This window comes from Echiichthys vipera, assembly GCF_963691815.1.
Source record: "Echiichthys vipera genome assembly, chromosome: 1".
NCBI classification, from domain to species: domain Eukaryota; kingdom Metazoa; phylum Chordata; class Actinopteri; order Perciformes; family Trachinidae; genus Echiichthys; species Echiichthys vipera.
In genome coordinates this window covers 38,402,469-38,418,341 of record NC_139826.1, presented here as the reverse complement: position 1 = coordinate 38,418,341, position 15,873 = coordinate 38,402,469, and the positions used below count along the sequence as shown (strand labels likewise).

At 42.4% G+C, this 15,873-nt stretch overlaps 2 protein-coding genes across 2 annotated transcripts; both read right to left on the bottom strand.

Annotated features, from left to right (window-relative positions):
• Nucleotides 1-773: 773 nt before the first annotated feature.
• Nucleotides 774-9,256, bottom strand: ctsd (cathepsin D). Its single transcript, XM_083917886.1, has 9 exons — nt 9,115-9,256; nt 7,007-7,163; nt 4,392-4,515; nt 4,184-4,302; nt 3,904-4,103; nt 2,340-2,462; nt 1,891-2,035; nt 1,547-1,645; nt 774-1,315 (listed from the first exon to the last, which is right to left on the bottom strand). The coding sequence occupies exons 1-9, from the start codon at nt 9,174-9,176 to the stop codon at nt 1,154-1,156; spliced, it is 1,191 nt and encodes a 396-aa protein (XP_083774012.1). The 5' UTR covers nt 9,177-9,256; the 3' UTR covers nt 774-1,153.
• A 4,219-nt stretch (nt 9,257-13,475) lies between these two features.
• On the bottom strand, nt 13,476-15,149 carry LOC310950221 (tripartite motif-containing protein 16-like; the record flags this gene model as incomplete). The annotated part of the gene is made up of 1 exon (XM_083917915.1): nt 13,476-15,149. The coding sequence occupies exon 1, from the start codon at nt 15,132-15,134 to the stop codon at nt 13,476-13,478; it is 1,659 nt and encodes a 552-aa protein (XP_083774041.1). The 5' UTR covers nt 15,135-15,149.
• Nucleotides 15,150-15,873: the final 724 nt, after the last annotated feature.

Sequence of the window (15,873 nt, the reverse complement as noted above, 5' to 3'; positions counted from 1 at the left end):
GCTGTGCTAGCTGTTTTGCCCCGTCTCATGTCTTCATGCTAAGCTAGGCTAATCGCCTCCAAGTTTGAAAAAGCAAGACAGGTTTACTCGACTTCTGTGTCCGGCTCTGCATCGCTGCTGCAGGCTACATTAGCTTCTGTTAGCATAAAACACCTGAATCTCTGACAGAACTGTCTGCGGTTAAGTTGCGTTGTGGGTTTTGTAGTCGCTCGGGATGTAAAAACCGAACCGTTCATGACGCACATTTGGCTTTTTGGTTCCATGAGGAAAAGGAAGTTGTGGCCGACGGTTTGTTGAAGTGTTGCAGGAAACAGGTTTGCTGCAAATAACGTGCAGTATAGCAAAGATGAAACTCTTCTGGTGCATCAATTTTGATCCTTTCAGTCATTCATTCATTCATCTTCAACCTCTTGTCCCTGTCGGGGTCGTGGGGGGCTGGAGACGATCCCAGCTGACATTGGGCGTGAGGCGGGGTCCACCCTGGACAGGACGCCAGTCTATCACAGGACACATAGAGACGAACAGAGACAGACAACCATTCACACCTACGGGTGATTTAGAGTCATCAATGAACCAACACCTGCACGTCTTTGGACTGTGGGAGGAAACCGGAGAACCCGGAGAAAACCCACGCAGACACAGGGACAACATGCAAACTCCACACAGAAGGGCCCCAGCAGGGATTCGAACCAGGAACCCTCTCGCTGTGAGGAGACAGTGGTAACCACCACATGAGATGTAAGAGAACCGACTAACCAGGTGAGAGTCACTGCTTCTTTTAAAAACGTATTTTATTTCAGGCCAATCACATGAAGAGACATCTCAAAGTCAGTAGAAGAGGAACAACTTCCTCCTAAAATGCAAATTAAAACGGTTTAAAACAATTTCCCTGATTAAAAAACAACAAAACAAATCACTTGGATGTTTTAAAAAGGGCAGTACCGTAACAATCGACTGATCCCTGATCACGTACACCCGTCGCACAACTCTCACTCTTCAGATCAGTGCATTCAGGCTCTACACAAACACCTATTGCTAAATACGGTTTGATTGCGAAGCAACAGAAAGCGTGTGCAGCTCGGGTTTTCTCAGCTCCCAGAAACTCGGATGTTAAACTTCGTACTTGAACGCGTCGCTGCAGCGCAGGTCGCGCTTACTTGGCCTTGGCGAAGCCCACCCTGTTGTTGTCCCGATCGAACACGGTGTAGTACGGGCCGATGAATACATCTCCCAGAATCCACAGGGGCCCGGCGGGGGCGGGGATGTCCAGACCCATGAAGCCGCTCAGACACATGGTCTTTCCAGCCTGACTCACCTGAAGGACCAGAGAAAGACACAGTCAGAGAACGAGCTGTCAAAGAAATCAGCGACGAAGGAACGGGAAATCACTCCTCAGACAACATCAGCCTCCTCCTGGGGTCGGACAAGTGAAACAAAGCTGCACTTGTTTAGTTTTCATGACGCAACACACACACACACACAGTCAGTGTTGTGTTGTTGCCGCCTCTCTGTCGCCACCTGCTGGATGACAAACACGCCGCCTCACCTTGAGGATGTACTGCTCTCCGGTCAGAGAGTAGGACTGGCCGCCCACGTTGAAGGTGATGACGGGCAGCGACGGGACTTTGTCACAGCTTACCATGTACTGAAACACAAGCAGGGGTCAAACTTTAACACACCGGTTAAAATAAGGAAGTTAACAAATGAGCAAGACAGGAAAATAAAGGCTTGAAAAAGAGCAGCAAATGTGGAGGAAACCTCGTATCTCCATGTTTTTCCATCTTTATTCGTCACTCTTTACGTATATTAAGTATAAAATGAGCTTGTGACTAAAGCTTGTAACTCCAGTTAAACCTGCTGTGTGTGTGTGTGTGTGTGTGTGTGTCTCACCTCTCCCTGGATGAGTGGAGTGGCTCCGATGGCCTTCTGCAGGGCCTTGACCTCCGCTGAGGGGCCGGTGATCAGAGACGTCCCGGTGTCCACGATGGCCTCACAGCCGCTCTTACACAGACTCAACTGGCTGCCCACTGCCATCCTGTCACACACACACGAGTTGTGTGAATTGTATGAATTGGGGGTTGGTCGAGTTCAATAGAAGAAGGCATGACAGGCATTCTGGTGCACTTTGCATAGTTGGAGGTCTGGAAACTTCCCATGACACTTGAACGCATCACTATTCAATTACTTGTCAGATATTTAATTAAACCACATACATTAAATGTTGATTTTCACCCTTTGTGTTGTACATTAAAGCCGAGTCAGGCTCAGTTACAGTGATGATTATTAGAACGACGATGACACGCTCCTCTGTGTTTGGAGCGTAACGTTCGAGCACTCACCCGTCCACGTGGATCTGCCAGTACGCCTGGCGGGTGATGTTGACGTAGTTGAAGTCGCCGGTGTAGTATTTGGGGTCGGTTCCTCCCAGCAGCAGCTCACCGCCGGGCTCAGTTTCCGGGTTCCTGACGAGAGACACGACAAGAAGACGAGTGTCAACAAACACCAGGGACGACTGCGGAGGACGACGCTAAAGCAGAGCTGGACGGCGTGGTCAAGATGCATCACGACACAGCGGGAGGTATAAGCACATTTTTGTTTACTTCTGTGTGAATACGTCACAAAAACCAGTGTCACCTTTATGAGTTTGATCCTGTAAACATCATATCCTGTTCTCAGAAACTTGGAAAAGCCCTAAAACTGAATAGTTTACCTGGAGAACTCCAACAGATACTGCTGCAGGTATGTCAACAAAAAGCTTTTCACTGACTTCTGCTTCTCTCTTTCCCTCACTTAAATTCTCTCCATGTTTTTATGAATCAGGCTGTGAATGATATCTGAACAAAGCTCTCGGTACAAACCTTCAGAATAAAGACAGGAATGAAACTGGAAAGTTTGGTGTCTGTTAGGGCGCACTCACACTGTCCATCTGTACCGTGCCCAAACAGGCTTCACGGCTAAAGTCCTCTGACCAGTGTGAGTGAAACCGTACCACGCCTAGGAGCGGCACGCTTGCCTACCACGGACCGTTTGGGAGAGGTGGGCTTTAGTAAAGCGCGTTTGCACATGTACGAGCACGAGTGTGCGCATGTGTACGAGCACGAGGCCTACGGCGGTTCTGAGGTCATTTCCTGTGCGCCTGTTGGGACGTAGAAAAAAGAAGGAGGGACCATGCGCGGACATTTAAAACAATGGCGGTGAAAGGTTCACGTTGGTGTGATGCGGAGGTGGAGTGTTTACTGCAGATTTGGTCGATGAAAAGATTCAAAAACAGTCGACAAGACGCACAAAAACTCCGAGGTCTACGGAAAGATCTGGAAACAAAGCCACGCATCGCCATGACGTCATCAATGTGCCTTTCCTGCAGAAATGCATCAAAAACGGAAACAGGAATTCTCGCCATCGTCACAGGTTTTTTTTTCTTTACACCTAATCGAAAGGAAGTACCATGGATGATTCAACCAAAACCTCAACTTTACTTCTGCATCTTTATCAAATCAATGGTGGTCAGCACTGTCGCCTCACAGCAAGAGGGTTCCTGGTTCAAATCCCGGCTGGGGCCCTTCTGTGTGGAGTTTGCATGTTCTCCCCGTGTCTGCGTGGGTTTTCTCCGGGTTCTCCGGTTTCCTCCCACAGTCCAAAGACGTGCAGGTGTTGGGTTCATTGATGACTCTAAATCACCCGTAGGTGTGAATGGTTGTCTGTCTCTGTTCGTCTCTATGTGTCCTGTGATAGACTGGCGTCCTGTCCAGGGTGGACCCCGCCTCACGCTTGATGTCAGCTGGGATCGGCTCACACATTACTTTCATTCCAGCTCAAAAATTCCCGAAATCCGCCGCCAGAAATCGGTGAAACCTTCCCTCAAAAAACAGTATCCCCCTGAGAACCCCACATTAGTTTCCTCACCTGTTCAGGTAGAAGGAGAAGACGTTCTGCTCCACCTTCTTCTGGCTCATGATGTTGTCAAAGACCGGAGCCACGCCGTCCACAGAGATGCGTGGGTAGGCCATGCCGAGGATCCCGTCAAACTTGGCGGCGATGAACGCCACGCCGGGCTGCTTGATGGCTTCTCCGAAAAGCTGCTTCTCCACCGACAGGTCTCCGATCTGGAAGAGAAATTAATACCCTGAAAGTTAGTCGCATAAAGCTCCGTTAACTGCGACGCTGGCGTGCGAGATCAACTCACCGTGCACGTGTCCTGACTGAGGTAGCCCGACAAGCTGCCGGTTCCATACTGGATGGCGAAGGCGGTGCCGTTCTTCACGTATGAGCTCGACTTGGCAGAGTTGTATTTGTGGTGCAGCACTGTGAAAAAGACACTCGTTGTTAACACACCAGAGAAGCGTTAGCGGACAGCGCGGGACCGGGTTTGTGACGACCACGGCAGAACTTACAGCAGGCGATGTCTAAGAGGGAGCAGTGAACGGACGGCACCCACAGGTTTGAGGAGCCGGTGTCGAACACCACGGTGAAGGGCTGAGGAGGGGTGCCCAGGCCGATCTCCCCGTAATACTGAGCCTGGACGAAAGACAAGAAAACACTCATTAGTATTGTTATTGTTCTTATCGATAACAAGCTGGTGGAGATTTACTGGCCCAGAGTGAGAGAACACGTAATCCTCCGGCTGATCTCAATGTTTTTCCGGAAAAGAGATTTTGATAATCCACCCCAGCGTTCTTCCACAGCTAATCCGGGCTACGGTAGAAGAAGAGAGCGCATGAACACTTGTTAACAGCAGATTAAATGCCATTTGTTCTCCATTGGCCTTAAACACTCAGAATATATAAGCTGAGTTTAGTCATTTTTGCTCAAAAGGACCTCAAATTAACTTGTTTTCATCGTGAAAGTAACTCTTAAGTGTAATTCTAGCATAAAAGCATCACAGTGAAGGCATTCAAAGGTCTTTTTTAACCACTAATGCTGCTGAAAATAACATCAAACCTCTGCAGCAGCATGAGAAGAGTCCCTACACACAAAACAAAGCACCAATGGGCTCCTTCCTTTGGGATTGACTTTGTTAATCCACTTGAATGGACTTTACTATGAGAGGAGCTGGTACAGGGGCCAGTAGGTAAGTCTTTAAAACACTCTTTTAATAAACTCTGGGTTCACTAACTACGTTGTTGCTGCTTTGTTGTGTGTGTAGGGACTCTTCTCATGCTGCTGCAGAGGTTTGCTGTTATTTTCAGCAGCATTAGTGGTTAAAAATGACCTTTGAATGCCTTCACTGTACTGCCCCGAGCTAATCACTGTTAGCCACGTCGGCTGTTAGCGACTCTCCAGGATTTCTCTGTTAATAGTTTACACACAAAAACTGTCAGGACGTCTTATTTGATGTAAGTGCAGAAAAAGACCACAGGATTATTTGAATTACACTTCAAATACGCGATAAATTCACCAAAAGATCGTAAAGACTTCTCAACAACCTGCATATTCTCGGATAAATCTACAGGGGTGCAAAGTCGTCAAGGGTGAAAATCCAGAGAGATGCCTAAACTCGAGTGTCGCCGCCGCAGGACGGTTACATTTGTCGGCTAGACTTAAGAGCAACGCCCGCTAAAACGGCCGTGTTCTTACGGTGCTCTGCGCCCGGCTCACAGTCACCTTGTCTCTGCTAAATTTAACCGTTAGACAATCGCTCCGTCCGTTTCTATTCTCGCTGCTCACACCGCCTCGCAGCTGTTGGTGTCAGCGGTGTCTCGAGGACGCAGGTCAAATATTTGCAGAGTCACGTCAATAAATCACTCCTTATCGTTTCACAATTACAGTGTGACACAACAAATGATGACTCCACAGAGTCCGCTTCATGTGACAGAAAGTCAACGCGGCCTGAGTGACTCGACGAAACTCGGAGAAAAGGGAAGTTCTGCGGTTTAAACCTCCCGACTGAGACGCATTTGAAAACCGCCTGATTTGTTCTGCGAGTGCTCCGGGCTGCTTCTCTTCTTCTAAACCCACACCCGGCTGTTTTTAATAGGTTTATTATATTTTTATAGCTTTATTTGATCAGATTTTCAGGCGTCTTTCTTTGATATTTCTGCTCAAATTGCAGAATTTTAACAGCAACGTTTCCGGCTGCAGTGTCTCTGATAATCTGAATGATGTTCTGCTTTTTATTGCACGTTGTGTAAAATAGTTTCACCACATAATAAATGAGGCAACGATTGACTTATCTTCGAATATCTCAAACCAGCAATAACCACTGAAATCACCCAATAGAAAGATTATTAAATATGCAGTTTTTCACCAGGGAATCCCCCGTGTACATGAAAAACAGGATAGGAGTCGCCCTTTTTTGTCCTGACGTATGCAGTTACTTTACTAAACAAACGGGCCTGGGGTGCAGGGGGAGAGGGAGGGGGGACAAGTACCCTAAAGCCCGGGGCGCGGTGCGGAAGGACAGTGTGAGTGCGCCCTAAGCTGCCGAAATGTGTTTCCTCAGGAGGGGGTCTGGAGTCTCCCTTAGAGAGAGGGGGAGAAGTTCAGCATCCGTGAGGAACTCGGAGTAGGTTAATGTTCCTCATTTAAAGAAGATTATCAAATGATCCACTCGGTCGTTTTTACCCTCTTCTCCTCTGTTACGGCTGAACTGACGTCAGTGCTGAGGAGAAAAGGTGATTATTTAATATATTAGGTAAAACTGACGGCGAACAAACACATTTGTGTCAGCTGATGAGGAGTAAGAGGATCAACAGATCAACAGTGAGTCAGCCGTCATGCGGGAAACGTCCCCTCTGCTGTCGCTCTCAGTGTCATCACTTAAAAAGCTGACATTAGTCGACATCACAATGACTCAGCCGTTCTTTTCTCTTTGCGTTTGCAGAAGATTTGCTCGTGTGATTTTCCGTCCAGCTGGGAGGATTTACAGAGAAAGGCGGAGGAGGAGGTCACGGCACAAGAAGACCTTTGTTGCTTGGCTTCTCGGCTTCTGAGCGGAGCGTTAAGGGGGAAAGGGGAGATTTAAAAGAGCCACGCGGGTCAGTGGGTTTGGAGAGAGAGCGATGCTTACGTCAAGGTAGTTCTTCAGGGTTTCTGGAGTGGGTCCGTTACTGGAGGGGAAGCCAAAGTTGTACTTGAGGGAGTGCTTGTCGGCCCGGAGCTGCTCTGCCGTTCTCCCCGAGTCCGTCAGCTCACGTCTGATGGAACGGAATTTCTTTAAGGGGATTCTGACGGGAGAGAAACAAAGAAAAGCGTCGATTTGAATAATTTAGTAACGTACGAATGCAGCAGTACTTAAGTTTGATTATCAGGCTGCTTCGTTTGTAACAACACCAACACACGTGGTGGCCTTGCAGATAAGGTTTGACCCACATGCTTCGTCCTTATCTGCACGGAGACATCCTTCAGACTGTTGCAAAATAAGCGTTTGGCATAATTCAGCACGCCCGTCACCACAACACGCACCCATGAAGTCAATATTTTTATAAACGTCCGCCTTGTTGCACACAAAAAAAGTGGACAAATGACAAGAAATACAAACTAACAGTTCCCAGAGCCTGTTTCAAAATGACTATGGGGCATCATATCAAACAAGCAGGATGCTAACAACAAAATCCAACAGAAATAAATGAATAACAGCAAAGTAAACGCATATTTGTCCCTTATTTTGTCAATAAAGCTGATTCTAAAACATTTAATGCCGCATTATAAACAGATGATGAGACGCAGCATCAGCAGTGCCATTAACTGGTTTCAACCTACAGAGAAGTGGTGGGATTATGGATTTAAAACATAATTATCAAAATAATAATAAGTGTATTTGATATAGCACCTTTTACAGACAAAGCCACAAAGTAATTAACATTAAATTGTTCAAATAAGACCCAAATAAAGGGTTCCTACACCTTATCTGAGGTCAAATTCAAGCTTTTCCAGCACCTTACAGTCGTGGTAAATTACATATTTCTATTAAAAATGATTATTTCACTTTTTTTCCATTAAAAAAAATAAAGTTAATGCTTTCATAACAGCAGGAAGATGAGAAATTGAATTATAGTTCTGCCGATAATGCTGATACAATTTTTTTAACGTATTTTCCCAAAAATTCAAGCACTTTTTTAAACCTTGAACATTAAAATTCAAGCATTTGAGGTTTTTTAAGCACCTGAAGGAAACCTGCAAACAGCAAAATGAGCAAGCAAAACAATAAAAACAGATGGAAATTAAATTAAAAACACGAGCATCAGACAAACCAAGTGTATGGTTAATTAAGAATATATATATATATATATATATATGAGACGCAGCATCAGCAGTACCATTAACTGGTTTCATCCTACAGAGAAGTGGATGGATTATGGATTTAAAACATAATAATAATAACAATAATAAGTGTATTTGATATAGCACCTTTGACAGACAAAGCCACAAAGTAATTAACATGATAAAATTGTTCAAATAAGACCCAAATAAAGGGTTCCTGCACCTTTTCCGAGGTCAAATTCAAGCACTTTCAAGCTTTTCCAGCACCTTACAGTCGTGGTAAATTACATATTTCTACAAATACATTAAAAATGATTATTTCACTTTTTTTCCATTTAAAAAAATAAAGTTAATACTTTCATAACACCAGGAAGATGAGGAATTGAATTATAGTTCTGCTGATAATGCTGATACAATTTATTCAACGTATTTTCCCAAAGATTCAAGCACTTTTTTAAACCTTGAACATTAAAATTCAAGCATTTTAGAGGTTTTTTAAGCACCTGTAGGAAACCTGCAAACAGCAAAATGAGCAAGCAAAACAATAAAAACAGATGGAAATTCAATTAAAAACACGAGCATGAGACAAACCAAGTGTATGGTTAATTAAAAAAATATATATAAATATATATATATGTGTGTGGGAGAGGTTAATGTGTCACAAGATCAACTGTCCCCTCTGAAACAGATACATAGCAACTAGCTAGCTAACGTTAGCTCTGTGATACAAACATGAAGCTAAAGTAGCCGTTAGCTAGCATAACACTTTTGACTTTAACTACAAATTAGCTACAGTCTGGTTTAAATGCGTAGTGTTAGGTGTGAGGTAACATTGTGTAACTTCCACGCTAGCTCGCATTAGTTGCCATAAACCGTGTTCACTTCATATTAATGTGTTTTTTTATATATTCTTACCGGACCAGAGCGTTTCCGGTGAGCGCTAACGCCGCCGCCACGAACAGCAGGAAGGTTTTCATGGTAACAGTCGGATAAAATCACAGATTCATGGAGAAACACTGACGGAGCAGCGCAGAGTGTTTATGTATTTATATCCTTTAATCAGCTGACTGGAGAGGGCTCCGTCACGTGAGGCCGAGGCCGTCCTAATGCGTCACTTCCGGTGTCTGTTGAGCCGACTTAAACATGAACAGTACACACTAAATAAATAAAATAAATAAATAAAAATATAAATAAATAAGAAAACATGAAACAGTACACACTAAATAAATAAAATAAATATAATACAAAATATAAATAAAGAAGAAAACATAAACAGTACACACTAAATAAATAAAATAAATATAATACAAAATATAAATAAAGAAGAAAACATAAACAGTACACACTAAATAAATAAAATAAATATAATACAAAATATAAATAAAGAAGAAAACATAAATCAGTACACACTAAATAAATAAAATAAATATAATACAAAATATAAATAAAGAAGAAAACATAAACAGTACACACTAAATAAATAAAATAAAAATATAAAAAATATAAATAAATAAGAAAACATGAATCAGTACACACTAAATAAATAAAAAAATAAAATAAATAAAATAATATAAAATATATAAATAAATGAGAAAACATGAAACAGTACACACTAAATAAATAAAATAAAAATATAAAAAATATAAATGAATAAGAAAACATGAATCAGTACACACTAAATAAATAAAATAAAAATATAAATAAAATAAATCAAGAAGAAAACGTGAAACAGTACACACTAAATAAAAAATAAAAAAAATAAATTAGATAAAAAAATATAAATAAATGAGAAAACATGAAACAGTACACACTAAATAAATAAAAAAAATTAAAAAATAAAATATATAAATAAATGAGAAAACATGAAACAGTACACACTAAATAAATAAAATAAATATAATACAAAATATAAATGAATAAGAAAACATGAAACAGTACACACTAAATAAATAAAAAAAATAAAAAAAATAAAATAATATAAAATATATAAATAAATGAGAAAACATGAAACAGTACACACTAAATAAATAAAATAAATATAATACAAAATATAAATGAATAAGAAAACATGAAACAGTACACACTAAATAAATAAAATAAATATAATACAAAATATAAATAAAGAAGAAAACATAAATCAGTACACACTAAATAAATAAAAAAATAAAAAAACAATAATAATATAAAATATATAAATAAATGAGAAAACATGAAACAGTACACACTAAATAAATAAAATAAAAATATAAAAAATATAAATAAATAAGAAAACATGAATCAGTACACACTAAATAAATAAAATAAAAATATATATATAATAAATCAAGAAGAAAACGTGAAACAGTACACACTAAATAAAAAAAAAAAATTAAATTAGATAAAAAAATTTAAATAAATGAGAAAACATGAAACAGTACACACAAAATAAATAAAATAAAAAATATTAATAAATAAGAAAACATGAAACAGTACACACTAAATAAATAAATAAAATATATAAATAAAGAAGAAAACATGAAACAGTACACACTAAATAAATAAAATAAAAATATAAATAAAGAAAACATGAAACAGTACACACTAAATAAATAAATAAAATATATAAATAAAGAAGAAAACATGAAACAGTACACACTAAATAAATAAATAAAAATATAAATGAAGAATAAAACATGAAACAGTACACACTAAATAAATAAAATAAAAATATAAATAAATAAGAAAACATGAAACAGTACACACTAAAGAAATAAAAAAATAAAATAAATAATATAAATGAAGAATAAAACATGAGACAGTACACACTAAATAAATAAAAGGAAAAATATAAATAAACAACTCCACAGTGGCAAAGCCCCAGGGATCGATGAGATTCGTCCAGAAATGCTGAAAGCTCTGGGTTTGGAGGGGCTGTCTTGGTTGACGCGTCTCTTCAACATTGCGTAGAAGTCTGGTGATTCCTCTTTTTAAAAAGGGGGACCAGAGGGTGTGTGCCAGTTACAGGGGTATCACACTACTCAGCCTCCCTGGTAAAGTCGTCTCCAAGGTGCTGGAAAGGAGGTTCGTCCTATCGCCGAACCTCGGATTGAAGAGTAACAATGCGGAGTCCGTCCTGGACGTGGAACAACGGACCAGCTCTTCACTCTCGCAAGGATCCTGGAGGGGGCCTGGGAGCATGCCCATCCAGTCTACATGTGTTTTGTGGATCTGGAGAAGGCATATGACCGGGTCCCTCGGGAGATACTGTGGGAGGTGCTGCGGGAGTATGGGGTGAGGGGGTCACTTCTGTGGGCCATCCAATCTCTGTACACCCAAAGCGAGAGCTGTGTCCGGATCCTCCGCAGTAAGTTGGATTCGTTCCCGGTGGGGGTTGGCCTCCTCCAGGGGTGCGCTTTGTCACCAATCCTGTTCGTGATTTTCACAGACAGGATATTGAGGCGTAGTCGTGGTTGGGAGGGGTTGCAGTTCAGTGGGCTGAGGATATCGTCTCTGCTTTTCACAGATGAGGTGGTCTTGATGGCATCGTCGGTCCGTGACCTGGATCAGTCCGCAGCCGAGTGTGAAACGGCTCGGATGAGGATCAGCACCTCTAAACCTGAGGCCATGGCTCACAGCAGGAAACCGGTGGATTGTTACTCCAAGTAGAGAATGAGTCCTTACCCCAAGTGAAGGAGTTCAAGGACCTCGGGATCTTGTTCACGAGTGAGGGGACAATGGAGCGTGAGTTTGGCCGGAGAATCGGAGCAGCGGGGGCGGTGCTGCAGTAGCTCTACCGCACCGAAAAGAGAGCTGAGGAAGACAAAGCTCTGGATCTACCGGTCAATCTTGGTTCCTACCCTCACCTATGGTCATGAAATTTGGGTCAGGACCCAAAGAACCAGGTCGTGGGTACAAGCGGCCGAAATGGGTTTCCTCAGGAGGGGGGCTGGAGTCTCCCGTAGAGAGAGGGGGAGAAGTTCAGCATCCGTGAGGAACTCGGAGTAGAGCCGCTGCTCCTTTGTGTTGAAAGGAGCCAGTTGAGGTGGTTCAGGATCATCTGGTAAGGATGAACCCTGGGCGCCTCCCTAGGGAGGTGTTCCAGGCACGTCCAGCTGGGAGGAGGCCTCGGGGAAGACCCAGGACCAGGTGGAGAGATTAGATCTCCACACTGGCCTGGGAACGCCTCAGGATCCCCCAGTTAGAGCTGGTTAATGTGGCCCGGGAAAGGGAAGTTTGGGGTCCCCTGCTGGAGCTGCTGCCCCCGAGACCCGACCCCGGATAAGAGGCTGAAGATGAGATGAGATGAGATGAAGAAAACATGAAACACACTAAAAAATTAAATCTGGGCGTTGTTTTTTTATTTTTATGTTTTTATTTCAGCACTTTATTCATGAACATCTGGTTTAATGAGCTTTAACAATTATGTTTATTAATTATCACAATAACATCTAATTTAATCTGCTACTACATTATTAAAATAAATGAATTAATACATAATTAAAAATATAATTTAAAAAAATTATTAGTGAATAAAAGGGGAAATTAAACAGGATTTTATTTATTTAATTAAAGATTAATTTTGCAGTCATATTAATTTATTTCATAGGCATATTTTTAAATGATGTCTATATTTATTTATTAAATATCTAATGAAAGAGCATAATTACTGTACAGTATGTTTCATTAGTTTCTTTTGCAGCTGTTTATATTCCAACATTATCTGATTATATGTTATTGAAACAACAAAGAGGAGAAAAGAGTGTGTTGACGTTTATTTCTTGATAAAGCTTCAGTTTGTTAACACGTCCCATCAGTAAAGTGAAATGACTCAATGATTTCAGGAACACTTCATCCACACAATCAACATGTTTGAGCAGAATCTCAGCTGTGGAACAGAGAAGAATCAGGATTTCCTCCCTCATTATAATCTGGATTATTACACTTTAGCATCAATCCCAGAGCCTCATTCGTACGTGTGACAAACAAAGAAACAACAACATACAAATGCATCCATAGAATCAGATATTCATCAGACATTTAGAGCACACACACGTTTCCTTTTCCATCCCCATGAGCAGTGATAGGCTCCGTGGCTAAACACACGCAGGAAGGAGCGCCACCTAAAGACACTCAAACATTTACACCACAACTTAATGACAAGACGTCAAAGTCCCGCCCACAACGTGTGAGTGACAGCTGATCTGTGTGCAGCCGAGACGTGGAAAGAAAAATCAGCTCTCAGCGACAAACGTGGAGACGAAATAAGTTTGAGGATTTAACCATTAAATGACTTCTGTCTATTTGACTTTACACAACTCAGCAGCAGAGTTAAAACCATAAATACCAAGTCCAGCATAGAGAGGCTGAGTGAATGTGGTCTGGACTCTGTGGAGGAGAGTCATGGTTTCAGAGACGCTGTAGAAGGACAGAACACCTGCACTGTGATCCAGGTACACTCCGACTCTGGAGGACCGAGGACCTGAGACGGGAGTTTTGACTTTGTTGTGATTAAAGTAATATCTGTTGTTGTAACAATTTAACCTCCAAGATTTGTCATTGAATCCAAATTCATCTGCTCTGCTCATATTCTTGTATGCGACTGCTACATAAACTGCTCCTCTCCACTCCACCTCCCAGTAACAACGCCCAGTCAGACTCTCTCTACTCAGGACCTGAGGAAGATAATGACTGAATCTGTCTGTGTGATCAGAATAAGACTGTTCTTTACTCATGTATGTTGCTTTTCTGTTCCCCTCAGATAATAACAGATATTTGAATGCTGTGTTTGGATCCAGTGTGATTTCACGTGAGTATCTTAAGAAGTCAGCTCTGGTCTTGGGCTCTGCTCGTGGATCTGACAGTAAAACATCCACTTCAGTCACAGTCAGTGAGACGTTTGTCCATTTCTCTCTCAGGACGTCCTGTAGTTTCTCTGTGACTTCTGACACAGCCGCCGTCACGTCCTCAAAGTGTCTCAGAGGACGGATCTCGAAGCTGGATGTAGATTCAGTGAGTGGAGACAGTGAGGTGTAGCTGTGGAGAAACTGGGTGTGATCCTCTGTGTGTGAGAGTTTCTCCAGCTCAGCGTCTTTCCTCTTCAGCTCAGTGATCTCCTGCTCCAGCTCCTCCTGAAGCTCTTTGACTCGACTCACTTCAGTTTCCTGCTGGGATCTGACCTGCTGCTTCACATCGGAGCGTCTTTTCTCCATGAGACGGATCAGCTCGCTGAAGCTCTTCTCGCTGTCCTCCGCTGCTTTATCAGCAGAGCGGTTGATGGCCTCCACCTGCTGCTGAAGCAGCTTCACATCTTTCTCTCTGTCCTGGATCCTCTGCTGGATGTTTAGTCGACTCCCCTCCAGCTCTCTCTGCCTCTGGCTCCTTTCTGCTGCAGCTGAGACTGTGTCGTGGCCTTTGTGTTCGTCCATAACGCACACAAGACAGATACACTGCTGATCAGTACGGCAAAACAGCTTTATCACCTCATCGTGACGAGAGCAGATGTTCTCCTGCAGCTTCTTGGAGGGCTCCACCAGCTTGTGTTTCTTTAAAGCAGCTACGTTGTAATGAAGCTGCAGGTGTTCCTCACAATAAGAGGCCAGACAGACGAGACAGGACTTGTGGGCTTTCAGTTTCCTCCCAGTGCAGACATCACATCCCACATCCTCAGGTCCAGCATAGCAGTGATCACCAGGAGCAGCTTGGAGTCCAGTCTTCTTCAGTTCCTCCACTAAAACTGCTAACATGGTGTTTTTCAGCAGGGCAGGCCTCGGTGTGAAGCTCTGCCTGCACTGAGGGCAGCTGTGTGTTTTCTTCCCCTCCTCTTCATCCCAGTAGCTTTTAATACAGTTCATGCAGTAGCTGTGTCCACAGGGAATAGTCACCGGGTCCTTCAGTAGATCCAGACAGATGGAACAAGAGAAGGTTTCCCGGTCCAGCTGAACTCCTTTCTGCGCCATTTCACCTCTCAGTGCCAACGCCTGTGTGAGTTTCTCTTCCTTAGCAGTGAAACTAGTCTGAGCTCTGATCTCAACAACAGGTGTGTGTGCAGTGAGTGGGGCCTGTCAGCTCCTGCACGTCACCACCATGTTGGTTCCACCCATTTTCAAAGTGTAGATCTGAAGGGGAGGGAACAAGGAAATAAGTGGAGTTCAGGGTGGAGCTGGCTGTGTTTCAGAGCAGGAGGAGGAGGGAGGGGTTATCAAGCTGTGTTCACTCCAGGAAGAGGAGCGCCACTTTGTTTCCTCGTTTACAACAAAGCCTCGGTTCAAACCCGCTCCACGTCTGAAAACACGTCCAAACCAGAAATGGATACTTGAGCGGTGAAGGGAGGGAAAAAGAAGTAATCAGATAAAATCATTAATACCACAGTGTGACAATAAAACATTACAAGTTGCCTCAAAGTCCTGAAATGAAGATGTTAGTAACAGTGAGGAAAATCAGGAGCTCATTTTGAACTTCTACCTAATTCAATTTTCATTATGGATTCATCTGCAGAATAATATCTTCATTATTAGATCGTTTGATTTGTAAAAATAGTAAACCTCAAACCTCAACACCATTAATAATAGACCTACTACTATTAGCATTATTTAATATAAGGACTTATCAGGAAATATATTTACATTTTATTACAGCCTCAGGGTCGCGGAGACTGCTGAGGTTTTTAAAAAGAGGCTTAAGACCCATCTTTTTAAC